Source organism: Sparus aurata, chromosome 19, assembly GCF_900880675.1.
Source record: "Sparus aurata chromosome 19, fSpaAur1.1, whole genome shotgun sequence".
In the NCBI taxonomy this organism is placed as follows: Eukaryota; Metazoa; Chordata; class Actinopteri; order Spariformes; family Sparidae; genus Sparus; species Sparus aurata.
The window spans coordinates 29,874,257-29,890,249 of NC_044205.1; the positions used below are offsets into that span (position 1 = coordinate 29,874,257).

Sequence of the window (15,993 nt, forward strand, 5' to 3'; positions counted from 1 at the left end):
AGAGCCAGCCGGTGGAGAACCCAATATTGTATTTCTGTACACTCTTTCTTTTTCAGTACTTTTGAGATTTTGAGGAGGGAAGGATGTATGTATTTGACTTCATCATCATCATCAGCTGACTGACTCTGAGCTTCATCCTAAATCATCTTCTAAACTTTACTCAGTAAAGTAAGATGCTCCATTCAGGGTTCGTACACATTTTTCAAGGTCAAATTCAAGCACTTTTAAGGATCATTTTTCCAGCTCCTTATCACTGGGGTAAAATACATATCTACAGGAATATATATACTCATGATTATTTATTTTTTCACTGTTTATCACAATTATGTACATTGTATTATGCTCTAAACATCTAAAATCATGTTTCATAACAGCAAAAAAGTTTGGAAATTAAAGGAGAACACAAAGTTTGATCCAAAAAAAGGGAAGCCACTTGGCGTTCTTCAGGCACACTCGCACTGAGACAAAGAGAGACCCCGAATCCACAAAGAGCACCCTGTCATTTTCTTTTTTCACATAAATGTTGATGTTTCAGAATGTGTCACCTGTCTGTAAGAAGTCTTGGCTTGCCATCTTATCTTACTTTATTAGAAGTCAGTAATGAAAGGTGGAGAAAAGTGAACATTCCCTTTAACAGACGTCAGTGCCTGGTGTGACGTTACAGAGACAAACTAACAGTCAGTTTCTGACTCTGGCACTTTGAGCTCTGATGTTAACCAGTGTGAGTGACTCGTCTGCTGACAGCCTGTCTGCACTGAGCGCTGTTCGCTTATTTATCAAAGTTAATATTAATATTGAACGTGTCATCGGTCCAAATTGCATCAAACAACGACCTTCTCCTCAGCCATCCTTCTATTGCTACCAGGCTGCATGTGTGATGACACACAGGCCACAGACTCCTACCATGCCACCAGAAATCACAACATTGAAGAGGCTCGCCATATCATTCAAAAAGTGCTGCACAGGGAATCATTTATTGTGCTGACCTTTCTTGTTTATTTGTCCTAAACAGCCATCAGCGCGTATCACTGCTTACTTAAATGATATATTAGTAAATCATCATTTTAAGGGTCTCGGGCATGTAATGTCTACTCATGTTCTTATCTTTCGCCTCCCCTTCCCACCATCTTAGATGAATATCAAAATATGAAGCCCTAACCAAGTTGTGTAAACTACTAGGACAGACACTGGTTAATTATGGAATGATTCAAAGTACTTAAATTTAACTTCACAGTCATATAGCTAGCTAATATAAACAAACACCTGATCAATGTGCACTAGCAAGACATCTTAGCTCCGATACAGTGATTCACCATGGCAACAGGGGAGAAAACAGGGAGCAGACATTTTCTGGGAAAAACAAAGTAACACGGCTGCGGCCGTAATAAAAACCACTGACAGAGTTTTAGATGCGCTCGTCTTTTCATTTTGGATTTAACATCACTTTCTTTTATATTAGCCTTTGAGGAAGTGGTTAAATGTTGTTCAATGTTTCATTTCATTTTAGGCTTTTTTATTTAATTTAAATCAGCTGAAAATGACATATAGAAACAGTCTCACGATGGCTCCTCACTTTGGTTTTATTTCACATGTTAAACAAAGTAAAAGTTTATTCAGTGGATATTTTAACTTGTAGTAGCTTTTACCACCAACAGATGCTGTTTAACACACATCTGTGTCCTGACATCCTGCTGAGTAGTTGAACATGAAGTGGTGCTCACCTCCACCTGCAGCACGTCCGACAGAGGCAGAGGAGCTGGTCCTGAGTCAGGTCGCTGGGTGAGCAGAGGAGCTGGTCCTGAGTCAGGTCGCTGGGTGAGCAGAGGCTGAGGGCGTCACTCACCCCCAGGACCCAACATCAGAGGCAGACACACACTAAGCTGCGTTCAGACCAAACGCAACAGACGCGAATACAATCGCTTGAGACGCTTGTATCGCGCCGCTTGATCATTTTGGATCATTTTGGACTATTCGCTGTGCAGCCGGAGAATATAAATGACGGACTGATGAGAAGCGTCTGCTGTTCGGTTCAGTCCTCGTCAGGGAGTGAGAGCTCATCTAAATGAATCTAAATTCTCATCCTGGTGTAAAACTATGTGAATTATTTCTGCTTCAACATGATTGGACTGAGAAGGGAAGGACAGCCGCTGTCAGACAGCTCCGTCAGACTCAGGGTTTCTTCAGGTAAACCTGCCAGTGAGCAGGTTCTGTTCACAGAGTCAGTTACCGCAGTAACAGACCCAGAGTTTAAGTTACCTCTCTTTCTGGAACTGAACACTCAGAGTTTCTCTCATCTCAGGGTAACAAACTCAGAGTTTTCACTAAACCAGCTTTCTGGAATCCCCCCTGAACAGTCAGTTTCTGACTCTGGCACTTTCAGCTCTGGTGTTAACCAGTGTGAGTGACTCATCTGCTGACAGCCTGTCAGCTAACTTAACGAGGTCACGTAACGTGATTAATGGTGCTTTAATTATTCTTTAGCGTGTTATGGTTTCCATATTAATCACATGCGTTAACGCGTACGTTTTTTTTCTACAGTCTATGGTTAACACGTTAACTTTGACATCCCTACATTTTATATAATTTAGTCTGTAAAACTGCTAATTTAGCTAACGTTAGCGGTTAGCATCAGTGGTGCAGATCTGATGTCAGGATTGGGGAGGACACAAAAGTGATTTTTTTTTTTTGCCCATATGCAACTCATACCACACAACCATAGATCACAACTTTGTAGAGGCTCGCCATATCATTCAAAAAGTGCATGCATGATTAATTACCGTATTGACCCGAATATAGGACGACCCTGATTATAAGACGACCCCTCTTTTCAAGACTAATCTTCAGAAAAAGACTCTGATAACCAAAATTTGTTTCTCAATAGCAAACTCACATACCCTCCTGGCAATCTCTTGGAAGCGGCCGCTTAGAGGACCACGATACCAGTGTTGGTTCTAGACCAGTTTTAATAGGGGGGCCAGGTTGGGGCCGGCTTTTTTGTTAGGGGGCACATACAACCCGGAAAAAAGGATAAATCGCTCATTCGGACAAAGCAGTGTTTACAATTTCAGTAATTTTGATTGGGTAGTAAACTGCTGAGACAATTTATTTCTGCCTTTCCCTTCAGAACAAAATCATTGCAAGAAATCTGTCATTGTATTATTAATGCAGACTCCTGTCAGGGGGCCACAGGGGGGTCCAGACTCAGAGTTACGGGGGCACTGGCCCCTGTTGGCCCCCCCCCAGAACCGCCCCTGCACGATACACTTTTCTCTTACTGTAGCGTTTTCAGACGGTCTTTTTGGATCGGATCATCGGACGTTACACTCCGTAACTCCATATTTCTTGGCTGGCTGGCAGTTGTTTGGTGCTTCCGCTGCATTGATCACCATTATCTTAAAATTAGCATCATAGCTCCGCCTCAGATGTATGTTAACTTGCCACACTTTTGATCCACTTTGCTCTGATCCATTTTTCATCTCCTGTCACTTCTTCTTCTCCGCTGTGATTGACAGATAACCGCAGCCACAGCGTCAGTGACGTCTACAATAAGCTGGCGCCCTCTGCTGTTGCGGTCGTGTAGCGACCAAGACAACTATCAGCATGTGTCAACGGTTAGACCCCGATTATAAGACGACCCCACTTTTTACATAATTTTCACCGAAAAAAAACTTGTCCTATATTCGGGTCAATACGGTAATATGGATGAATATCAAAATATGAAGCCCTAACCAAGTTGTGTAAACTACTAGGACAGACACTGGTTAATTATGGAATGATTCAAAATACTTCAACTTAACTTCACAGTAATATAGCTAGCTAATATAAACAAACACCTGATCAATGTGCACTAGCAGCAGGCGAGCCATCTAGCTAGTGCATGTAGAAGTATTAGGGCTAGTGCTAACAAGCAACCAACTTTATCTAGCTAGCTAGCATCTGTGTAAGAAACTACCCGTTCATTTGCATTGTGGAGGAGAGCAGAGAGGGAATGTGGAGTCAGAAATATATTTGTCAAACATTAATTGTTCCACCACTTCAATCATTTCTTTTTGCTGTGAATGTAAAATGTGAAGAATGTGAAGTCTGAAAATACATTTGTTCAATTTTGAATAATTTAGGGTATTTTTATTGGGGGGGACAATTCATATTTTTCAGAAATTGGGGAGGACATGTCCCCCTCAATTTCTGAAAAACTGCAACTGCATCTGCACCCATGGCTAGCATAGCATAAAGTGTTAACGTGCAGTGTTGGCCTAAGTTACTCAACAAGTCTTAACTTAGATTTCATGTGACTGGAGAGCGCAGACTCTCCCATTGCACAAATCTGCAAATCTTTTTTGCAGACCTTGCATGACGCCACTCTTGATTCGATCCTCGTCTTAACCATGGTTTGTAATTACCATTTTCAAGCCAACGCTCGTTAAAACAACATCCTGCTGGCATTTTGTCATCATCTCCTGCTGTCGCTCTTCGAAGGGGGCGGAGCTACACACAGACTGGCAGGTCTCAGAGAGGCTCAGTGGAGCCCAGGAGGAAACATCTCCACATCCGGTTCTCTTACTGATTTTATTTCTCCTTGTAATAAGCAAACCATCTTAATTTTGTATCCTCCGTGTGTGTGTGTGTGTGTATGTGTGACAGAGACTGGCCTTTATGTATAAATGTCAGTTTCTGTACTAACTCCAACCCAGTTTGAGTTCAGACTGAATTCTGAATCAAATGTTCAGACTGACAAACCTTTAAAAAGAGCTGCGTGATTTGTGCTCAGATAAACACAGAAAACAAGAGAACTGAAGGAAATTCAAAACTTCTGTGACAGATTAAATCAGGTATGTATACAGTGTATAAGAGAAAAAGACATGAACTGACTTCAGAACCTCCAGTTTACAGTTTGGACTCTTCAGTCCAGAACACAGCAGCTTCACTCCTGAATCCTGCAGCTTGTTGACACTCAGGTCCAGCTCTCTCAGATGGGAGGGGTTGGACCTCAGAGCTGAGGCCACGACTTCACAGTGAATCTCTGAGAGTCCACAATTATAAAATCTGTGATGACAGAGAAAAAACTTAAACTATAAAATTCTTCATCATTAAAATAGACACTGCATGTTTAATCACAAAGCGAATGAACATGAGTGGCTGTGATCAGTTGGTCAGTTGTTGAGTCTGAGCTGGTCAGTCACTGATCAGCAGGTCTGTGGTTTAAAACTGAGCACCTCCTGTCCTCATGTCAAACCCAAACCAGCAACATGATGAACACAAATCTGAGGCTTTAGACAAAAGTGTCCATAAAACAGCTGTAATGTAAAGTGTCATATTCTAATAACCAAGATGCTGTGATTTGTTTGTTTCACTCTATTTTAACATGATGTTGGAGCTATTTGGTTGTTTGTTTGTTATTGATGATGTTTGATTATTATAGTTTTATTTTGATTCAATTTGTGAAATTGTTTTTATTATGAGACATTTGAGGTAAATATTATTGTTGTGTTTAGCTTGTTTAGTTTTTTGTTTTTAAAGATGCACCAGTGTGTCAGTTCATACAGCACGCCGGCGCTGTGGATCCAAAAGAGGCGTGACGGTACACGACATGATGATGATGTCTGTGTTTCTTTTTCAACGCATTTCCCCGGTGTCCTGCTGTTAAACTAAACATGTACCTGCTGTCTGTTTGTAATCATATGGATGCTGTTATAATGTGTTGTGATTGAGATCCTGACCCACCAAACATCCTGAAAAGAGTCAAAGTTAAGTTTTTCCCTTTTAATTACATAATTAAATAATCACCCTCAGTAAACTGGACGCTGTCTGACTCTCACTCACAGGGAGGGAGGCTGTTTTCTGGGAGAAAGTTCACTGAAGTCTCTGTCTGGAGGGCTGACCGTCATCATGATTTACAGTAAAAATCACAGACGCTGGCTCACCTCTGTGGTTCTGATTCTACCTCCGGAGGCGGATCAGAGCCGCAGTGAAACTGTCACACAGACGGTGATGCAGAGAATCGCTGCATGATTCCTGCACTGACAGGGCCGTGTGAATGAGGCTAGTGTGACTGTACACAGCAACTTGTAGTTCACATCTGTTTTTACATTTTCACTAACTATGTGTTAAAGTGCAATATATCACAATATGCATCGTATCACAATGTATCGTGACACATATTGAATCAAGTCCTTGCTGATACTGAGCTGTAATTATAATTGTATCAGTGGCAGTTTGTGTAAAGTGGAGTTCAGGTGTGTAACAGCTTCACTTCTTCTCTGAGCTCGGTGATGATAAAATCCTCCACTGAACTGAACCGTTAAAGACGCATTGATAAAACAAACAGTCCACAAAATGTGGATTAAAATCTCGACTGTGGAGACATTTCTGAAGCCTCCATCACCCAAAGAAAGACAGTGAAAAGATGACAGAAGTTACTAGTGTTCACTAGTTTCATAGATAGAAACACAACAATGATTTTTATAGACATTTCTAAATGAACACATGTTTAATTGTTTGATAAAGAAACAGGTTGAATTCTAATTTAAGGAAAACTTTTCCAATGTGGAGGTTTTATATGGTACATGTGTCTTGAGGGAGGATCTCTACTCTAACACTGATGTTGTTTTACAGTCTTGATAATCACATCTGGACTTACCGAGCCTTCCTGCAGTTCCTCACAGCTGGAATCAGTCTCTGTCGTCCCTCCTCTGATGTGTTGTACTTCTCCATGTCCAACTCATCCAGAACCTCCTCTGACATCTGCAGCATGTAGGCCAGAGCTGAGCAGTGGATCTCAGAGAGTTTCTTCCCTGATCTGTTCTCTGACTTCAGGAACTCTTGGATCTCCTGATGAACTGAGTGGTCGTTCATCTCCATCAGACAGTGGAAGATGTTGATGCTTCTGTCAGGAGAGATATTTGTCTTTGTTCTCTCCTTCAGGTTGTTGATGGCTCTCTGGATGAGTTCTGGACTGTTGTCTGTCTGACCCAGCAGACCTGCTAAGAGTCTCTGGTTGGACTCCAGAGAGAGGCCATGAAGGAAGCGAACAAACAGGTCCAGGTGGCCATTTTTACTTTCAAGGGATTTCATCATTGCTCCCGTCAGGAAGACATGAAGTCTTGAATCAAAACGTTTCTTTCCCAGAAAAGCCTTAATTACCTCTTTGTTCCTGTTGGTGATACAGTGGAACATGTAGACTGCAGCCAGAAACTCCTGAACGCTCAGATGAACAAAGCAGTAGACTGTTTTCTGGAAGATCACACTCTCTCTTCTGAAGATCTCTGTACAAACTCCTGAGTACACCGAGGCCTCTGTGACATTAAGACCACAGCGCTCCAGGTCTTCTTGGTAGAACATGATGTTTCCTGTCTCCAGATGTTCAAACGCCAGCCTCCCCAGCTTCAGAAGAACTTCCCTGTCAGCCTCCGTCAGCTCCTGTGGACTCGTCTCACGTCCCTCATCGTACTTCTGCTTCTTCCTCTTTGTCTGAACCAGCAGGAAGTGTGAGTACATGTCAGTCAGGGTCTTGGGCAGCTCTCCTCTCTGGTCTGTAGTCAACATGTGGTCCAGAACTGTAGCAGTGATCCAGCAGAAGACTGGGATCAGACACATGATGTGGAGGCTCCTGGAGGTCTTGATGTGTGAGATGATTCTGCTGGACAGATCTTCATCACTGAACCTCCTCCTGAAGTACTCCTCCTTCTGGACGTCAGTGAAGCCTCGTACTTCTGTTACCCTGTCCACACATGAAGGAGGGATCTGATTGGCTGCTGCAGGTCTGGAAGTGATCCAGACGAGAGCCGAGGGAAGCAGCTTCCCCTGGATGAGGTTTGTCAGCAGCACGCTGACTGATGACTTCTGTGTGACATCAGACACGACCTCATGGTTGTTGAAATCCAGTGAAAGTCTGCTTTCATCCAGGCCGTCAAAGATGAAGAGAAGTTTACAGACAGCGAGCTTCTCTGCTGTCACCTTCTGTAATGTTGGATGGAAAACATGGAGCAGCCTGAGAAGACTGTACTGCTCATCTCTGATCAGGTTCAGCTCCCTGAACGACAGCAGAACCAGCAGACTGACATCTTGGTTTTCGGAGCCCTCTGCCCAGTCCAGAGTGAACTTCTGCACCGAGAAGGTTTTTCCAACTCCAGCGACACCGTTGGTCAGAACCACTCTGATGCGTCTCTGTTGGTCAGGTGAGGCTTTAAAGATGTCGCAGCACCTGATTGGAGTGTCATGGAGGGTCTCCATCTTGGAAGCTGTCTCTAGCTGTCTCACCTCATGTTGGGTATTAACCTCTTCACTCTGTCCCTCTGTGATGTAGAGCTCAGTGTAGATCCTGTTGAGGAGGGTTCCACTTCCTGTTTCATCACTTCCTGTTTCATCACTTCCTGTTTCATCACTTCCTGTATCAGTTCCTTCAGTCACACGTTCACATCTCCTCCTCAGACTGATCTTATGTTCATCTAAAGCCTCCTGCAGAACAACATTCACTAAAGAAAAAGGGAGAAAAGTGTGAGACAAAACAAAACACAACGACAATCTACATATAGAGCCCATCAACCCTCTGTTATTTGTAGTTACATGTAGCAGGTGATATTTTTAATTGGTGCAGATGTAGAGTCTTACATTGTGCACTGCTGGTCTGACCGGCTGGTCTTGTTCTGGATCTTTTTCCACACTGGGGACAGGAGGAGTGTTCTGATGAAGCAGACTGGTCCCAGTATGAGGTGATGCACTGTCTGCAGAACCAGTGTCCACAGCTGGTAGAGACTGGATCCTTCAGGATGTCCTGACACAAAGAACAGCAGGACGGCTGCTCCTCCACAGAAACACTTCCCTCTGTCTTTCTGAAGAGATAAAGGAATATCACTCAGATTAGAAATCATAGATCAGTCTGACAAAAGAGAAGACAGACTGTAAACATAAGTATGTCTTCTCCAAGGTCTGAATCTGGACTGAACTCCCGATCACTAACACTTTGTTTCTGTCTGAGTCACAGTGGAGCAGTTTGCATCATTTGATTTTATTACACAAATAAAAAGGACCATAAAACATGACCTCATTAGCAGCTATTAAAAACTTAAACCATACTGGACAAACTACATAGTCACGCTCAGTACAATATACCCTTCTCTTTCTTCAACAACTGTGTTTGATAAAAAAGGTTTGATGAAGATAAAAACAATCTCAGAGTGAAGATTCTGGGACAGTTTCCATGAGATACTTCCAGCCCTCATCAATGGAGCCTTTTACTTTGCAAAGATAAAGAAGAAATCCTCACTTGTCATGAAAGAAGAACATAAATCCCTCATTTGTGTCATTTATCTATCTGTAAAATACTTTGTGCTCCTCATCCTGACATTCAGTGAAAGTTGTAATTCTTGTGTTTTGAACAGATCATTTGATCCATCTGCAGTAAAAACACTGAGATGACTTTTGTTGGTTTTCATTCATCAGTAATTCTTCCATCGCAGCAAAATGACACAAATGAGGGATTTATGTTCTGCTTTAATGACAAGTGAGGATTTCTTCTTTATCTTTGCAAAGTAAAAGGCTCCATTGATGAGGGCTGGAAGTATCTCCTGGAAACTGTCCCCAAAACACATTGAATAAGCCATCAAACTCCTGAAGGTTTAACTGAGCAAACTAAACACTTTCAGTGAAAAAATGAATAGAATAGAAAATAGAAAGGAATATCTGATGTTGACACATAGTTGTCTCATCCCTACGTTTGGGCAGCAAGTCATATAATGGTAATGATATAATTGTATAAACTGAAGTTAGTATCAGTATTCTTACTGTGTGTCTGAGGGTCCAGGTTCTCTACTGAAGTCTGGTGGACGAAAATCTTTGGACCAGTCACTCTTCATAGACAGACAGCTGGAGACTGCAGACTCTGCTCCGTTCTCCTCTTCCTCCACACAATCACTCATCTTCTGCACTTCAGAAAGCACTGGGGTAAATATGTAGCACATGGAAGGAGAACAACATGAAGACGAGGAAGACAATCAGGTGAAACAAGATGAAGAGGAGGAGGAAGGTGTAAAATGGAGCTGGTGAAGCTGCAGACTCATCACCCAATGTGATGCTCAACAAAAGTGACATTTACAAAGATGGGCCATGTTTCTGTGTAATTAAAGGGACGTCCCTCAGTATGTCCTGCTCTGTCCACTCAAAACAGAGACTCAACTAACTGCCTGCACACTTTCTCTGTAACTTGTTGGTTGCTTCCTCCATGTTTCATGCACCTGGATCACCTGCTCAGGTTTGTGGTTTGAATTTAAGAGCTTTTCTCTGTTATTTCAATCTAAAATGTTCTACGCTCATAGTCCTTAGTTTGAATATTAACACATATGATAAAATTACAGAGCAATCCTGCTCCTTTTGATAAACATTTAGAGGTAACTCAGAACATGAGAATCAAGACAAACCGGTCTGTTGAGTCTGAAACGCACACACACACACACACACACACACACACACACACACACACAGGTCAGTTGTCTTTAAATATGAGCTTGTTGTCTCTTGTTCTGTGTAATTTTTGAATCTAATCACGCTGTACTCACAGAAGAATCAGAGACTTTGACTGTAAAACAATAATGTAGAAATAAATCTCACCCTGCCTCAGACGTCTTCTCCTCCTCCTGCTGCTCTGTTCACTCAAAATGGAGTCTGAACTCTGACTGACTGAACACTTTCACTTTAACTGTCTCCTCCCTGTTCTCACCTGCTGCACCTGAACCACCTGGTCAGTGTTGCTCCTCCTCTTGTCATTTTCTGTAAATCACATGTGTACTTTTTTCTGTTCGGGTGTCTCCATGATGACCTCCCTCTGCTTGAACAGCTCAAACTAACACAGATAAACCAAACAGCAAACTAAGTTCAGATTGCTGTCAGACAATCTTCCCCTGGTCAGCTGAGTTTACCTCCCTTCAACAATGTTTCTGGTTGTAGATCAGCTGAACAAGTATTTGGTAACGTTCAGCTCTTCAACGTGAGCTTTGTCCTGGAACAGCTTCTTAACAGACATGTTTGTCACTTTCCTCATCAACTCTTTTCATAAAAACACACACATCATCACAAACTCATCCAGAAGACGGAAGTTACGTTTCAGGACATCTATCAATATTTTCACTCAGATAACTAAACTAAATAAACTAAAAACAGGAAAAATTCTGACACCTATTTTCTTCACTAAACAGAAAAATTCAACCGTCCAGCTTCAGAGTTCAAGTTTGTCTCTTTGAAAGAACTGAGAAGAGCTTCATCACCTTGATAACTCTGTTAAAACACTTCATTCAAACTCGACAGACATGAAATCAAACTCACCAAGTCTTGCTGTGTCTTTCTGCAGTCAGGTCTGCTTTGGTGAAAATCAATCATCAGCTCTCAGAGTAAAAATGTGGAAATATTCCAGCCAGGGTTTCCGCTAGAAAAAATTGGCACCGGACAGCAAGACCGGCAGGTTTTCAATTTACCGGACAAACGTTTGAAATTCCGGTCAAATACCTATCTGAATTTATTGAGATCAAAATGATAAATGATGTGCAGTGTATATATAAGAATGATATCAAAGCATGTCAGTTTATAATCTTTTTATTAAAAAGTAAAGGCTGTATCAAATAAAATGAGTGTGTCAATTGACTCACGTGCGTGACTTCTAAAATAAATATTGCACAATGCGCTCTTTTAACATGAACATAAAGAAACTGAAGGCCTGTTCTCAGATAAGACCATCTGCAAACAAAAAACACATCTGGACAGGGTCATACCATTTTAACAACGCGGTGTGCAACTTGAAATGAAAAAAAAGTCCGTTCACGATTATGCTTTTGAAATATAGCCTATGCAATAAATTACCAAATAATATCCGGGTTTCAATTAACCGCAGGGTCCCTTTAAACGCTGGGTGCAGGTGTATATTTTGGTAAATAACCGCCGGTTCCAAATTAATGCAGAATCTATATCTATATATATATATATATATATATATATATATATATATATATATATATATATATATATATATATATATATATATATATATATATTTTTTAATCAAGGAAGACGTGACCACTGACACTGGACGTTTTCCTTTTTCGCTTTTTCACGTATTGTGCTGCTTTCTGTCAGTCAGTATCACACTGATGATCGCCACGAACTTTCCGTCGTAAAATATTCAGAGGAAAACTCTGGAGAAGCCGCCGCCGGACGTTTCTCTGTCGACCCCGAGAGAGTGAGAGAAACGGAGCTCCAGCGTCTGTCTGAGGAGGACAGCAGCAGGACCAGTTGTCTCTCCGCAACGTGCAATGCGCATCAGTGTGAGAACCTTGTTCTCCCCGAGGCGACTTCGCTGTTCTGTTCTGATGCGGTTCTGCACCCTGAAGATGTGGATCACGCAGGCTATCTTGGCCAGTTTAGCCCACTTGGGGAAGATTTCGCTGAAATCTCTGATGAGAACTTCGCAGGCTGTTTAGAAGTTCAAGCCTCCATAACCGCGGAGCGCTGTCATTACAGCCATGGCGTCTCGTCGCGCACAAGTGGCATCGATGAGCGGAGCTGTAGCTGCCGCCAACTCGTCCTCACTTGTAATTGTACGCCAACATGACCAATAATGGTTTGTGTGACTGATTCAGCATACTCCCGACGATGCTCTGAACAGACGGAGTGATCGTTTATCACTGCTAGGGGGAATTTTTTCACCGGATATTTTGACCGGCGGTGTCAAAAATTACCCTGACTTCCGCAGATTTTACCAGTCAAAGTCCGGTAATTACCGGAAAACGGAAACCCAGATTCCGGCTCTACGCGCCGTTTCCGTTCCGCCGCCACTGATGCCCGACTCGTCCTCTCTCCTCTGCCGCTTCATGTCTCTCCTGTCCCCGCCTGTCGTGTCTGCTCCTCCCCGGAGTCATGGTCCTAATCGGATCCATACCGTCCCCCTGTCTTCACAGTGACCTCAGAGGTTGTGTCTGGTCCCGGTCTGGTGTTCACCGGAAGGTTGTTGAGCCCGGTTGAACTGACCCACAGCGACTCCGCTCGTGACCCGCGGTGCAGGCAGTAACGGCTAACTGAGCTAATGAGCTAACGGTAGCTAGCCAAAGCCGAGAATAGCTAGCTACCTGCAGCTGCTGATTACTCCGTTGATCTGCTGCTATCTAACTGTATTTATTAAACTGTCCTACATTCTGCTCATGTTTAACAAAAATCACAAGTGTATCTAAGAAGCGACCAGAGTTTGTTGGTACTTGGTTAATGTTATACTAGGGGTGTCAACGTTTACAATTTGTTCTACACGTGTAAACGGGGCTTCTAACCGACGTGTACACGGTTACACGTCGGAGATTTATGATCTCTTCCTATCGCAGTTGTGGTAGCACCGATGCCAGCAGCAGTCTCTCCCTCCAACTTGTTCGGGTGTTTCCATCGCAGGTGGTTTAGCATGGATCCCGTGCTGTTGTTGTAAGCCAACTTTGCCTGACATAGCCTCCACTCAACTTGATTTCCACTGGCAGTTTGTTCAAAAAACACACAATGCTCCGCTTGTTGCCCGCCGCCATCGTGTCCCCCAGTCAACTTGAAGTGACGTGACGTGACACTGGCTGTGGCTGCGGGTTTTTTTTTTTTTTTTATATCAACGTAACATTGTGCCCCATTCATCTATTAGGCTATGTATGCGGATAACTGCACTAGTGGGAACATTTAAGTGTATAGTTAGTTAATGTTATTATCTGAAGCTTTCAGGCAACATTATCTTACTTTCACTTTTAAAAATTGCGTCCGTCCAATTTTCCTTCGGGCGTCGGTATCAATTTATAGCGGGTCGGCTCTGGTACGGAATGTAATCTGTGCTACTGTCGGATAACGGGTCGGCTGCGGTGACCCGTGCAGGACTCTGGTCTAAGTGACCATTTTAATCCTCTAGCCAATTATCAAGCTAAATATCAAACATGCTAGTTAACGTCAAAGACTGCGGTGGAAGACGACGGTAAAATATTTCCACTGGATTTATTTGTGCCTGAATTTTTAAGGTGTGGCGGCTTTTATTTTTTGCCGTGGCGGTGCGCCACAGTCAATTACATGTAGGGGAAACCCTGAATACTATATATATTGATGAGAAATGAACGAGGAGGAGGAGGAGGAAGAAAAAAAGACGTGTAAACGGTTATTGATTTTTCTAAACGGTTATGATTTGTTATCCGTGCATCCGTTTACACGTGTAGACGTTGACACCCCGAGTTACTACGGTTATTTCAGCCCGCTTGGCCGCCATCTTGGCCGCAGCCGCCGGTTAAGTCCCGGCTCATCCTGCCATCGAGCGGGTCACGAATACAGTCTTTAATTAGTTTTCCTCCGAGTCAAACTGGACTCTTGGGGTGGGCAGATCGATCCAAATATCGATAGTATCGATACCAAGGTGAGTATTGGTATCGGATCGATACCAGCGTGATGAGATCGATATTTTTGTTGTAGTTTCTCTTCTATAAATTCAGCAAATCACTTGTATTTCTTCCCAGAGTTTGTGTGAGCGCAGCGCTCCTCTTCACCTCTCTCACTCCGCTCACTCAGGTCCACTGTAACTGTAACTCAAAAATATATACTTATATTAAGATATATAACCTACCTCAAGAATATAATAACCCTTTTGTGTATCTGTTGAAGGAACATTAGTATTCCTATTTAGGCTACATGCAGGTTAGAGATTTGATATTTTAAATAAAGTACAAAATCATTAATTGATCAGGAATTTTCAAGTAAAAAGTATCGGTATCGGTATTGGTATCGGCAATACTGGCCCTGTATTTACTTGGTATCGGATCGATACCAAAATTTGCAGTATCGCCCACCCCTACTGGACTCAGCTTTAATAGAATAAAACAGCAGCTTACACACATCAGCCTCCTTTGTTTCTGTCAGCACAAAGCTTGAAATGTTGACGTTTTCTCTCATCTTTTCTTTTTGTCTGCCACCTGCAGGCACAGGAAGTGATATTTACAAAGTTAAATTAAACAGCCTTTCTGTGGACTCAAAATGACAGTCGAGCTGCTTTTATTTGACACAAATTGGTTTCTGATGTGGATTTAACAAAGTGAGACTCAGCCTGGTCCAGTTTTATTAAAGGTCAGAACAAACCCAGAGAATAGTCCAGTCCCTGTTATTTCTATAGATACAGATGATAACAGAAGTTCTCTCAGGGCTCTTTTCATATGGAGCAGCTCTGAACTGAACTCTTTATAACATCAACAAAGACTCAATAGTTGATAAAAACAGTGGCAACACTTTACATTTGATTTAAATTCTCATGTAACTGCATGTAACAAGGACTTCTGGGAGAAGAAGCTCCACAGGATGACGTCATGTGTCTGTTGATGACGTGATGTGAAAACCAGCAGGGTCACACATAAAACTCTGATAAACTTCAGACTTTAAAGTCAAAAACCGAATTTGTTGGTTTTCTGTAAAAATCAAGAGAGTTTTATATTTCTGTGCACTTATGATTGTTTCACAGACATGATTAATGAATATAAAGTGTAGAATCAGCATGTTAAACACATCTTTTTAATATCAAACAATATATAAAGATGAAATATGAAGCTGCTGACTTTGCACCAAAATCCAGACACAAGTCAGTCCAGAAGATTCAGTAAAGCCTCGATTGAATCCAGACTGTGTTCAGATTTGATCCGCTTCATTTATTCTAACATGACAAACAGCTGATATTAGTGGTAATAAGCAGAACTTCACTCTGCAACATCAACTTGTACTGTTGATCAGAAACATGTGGAAATTAACTGCACTACTCCATCGTTCCACAGGGTGGAGCTGCAACAGAGAGCACAACACAAATATCACATTAAATGTGTTCATCTACATAAAGAGAGCTAATGTGGAGACAGTGAGGGATGTAACTAAGTACATTTACTCAACAACTTTAGTTACTTTGCAGATTACATTCTGCATCAGAGCCAAATCAACAAAAAACACTAATTAAATAACCATATTCAATCA

General features: G+C 42.1%; 1 protein-coding gene across 1 annotated transcript in view; it reads right to left on the reverse strand.

Moving 5' to 3' along the window:
• The window catches only part of LOC115569840 (NACHT, LRR and PYD domains-containing protein 14-like), a gene marked incomplete at its 3' end in the record, with an annotated part of 58,026 nt that overhangs the window by 12,778 nt on the left and 29,255 nt on the right, over window positions 1-15,993 (reverse strand). The window contains exons 8-10 of the mRNA XM_030398004.1: window positions 8,608-8,659; window positions 6,638-8,334; window positions 4,870-5,043 (exon numbers count right to left, since the gene is read on the reverse strand). Coding sequence (XP_030253864.1) covers window positions 4,870-5,043; window positions 6,638-8,334; window positions 8,608-8,659 — 1,923 coding nt within the window. The remainder of the gene's footprint in view (window positions 1-4,869; window positions 5,044-6,637; window positions 8,335-8,607; window positions 8,660-15,993) is intronic.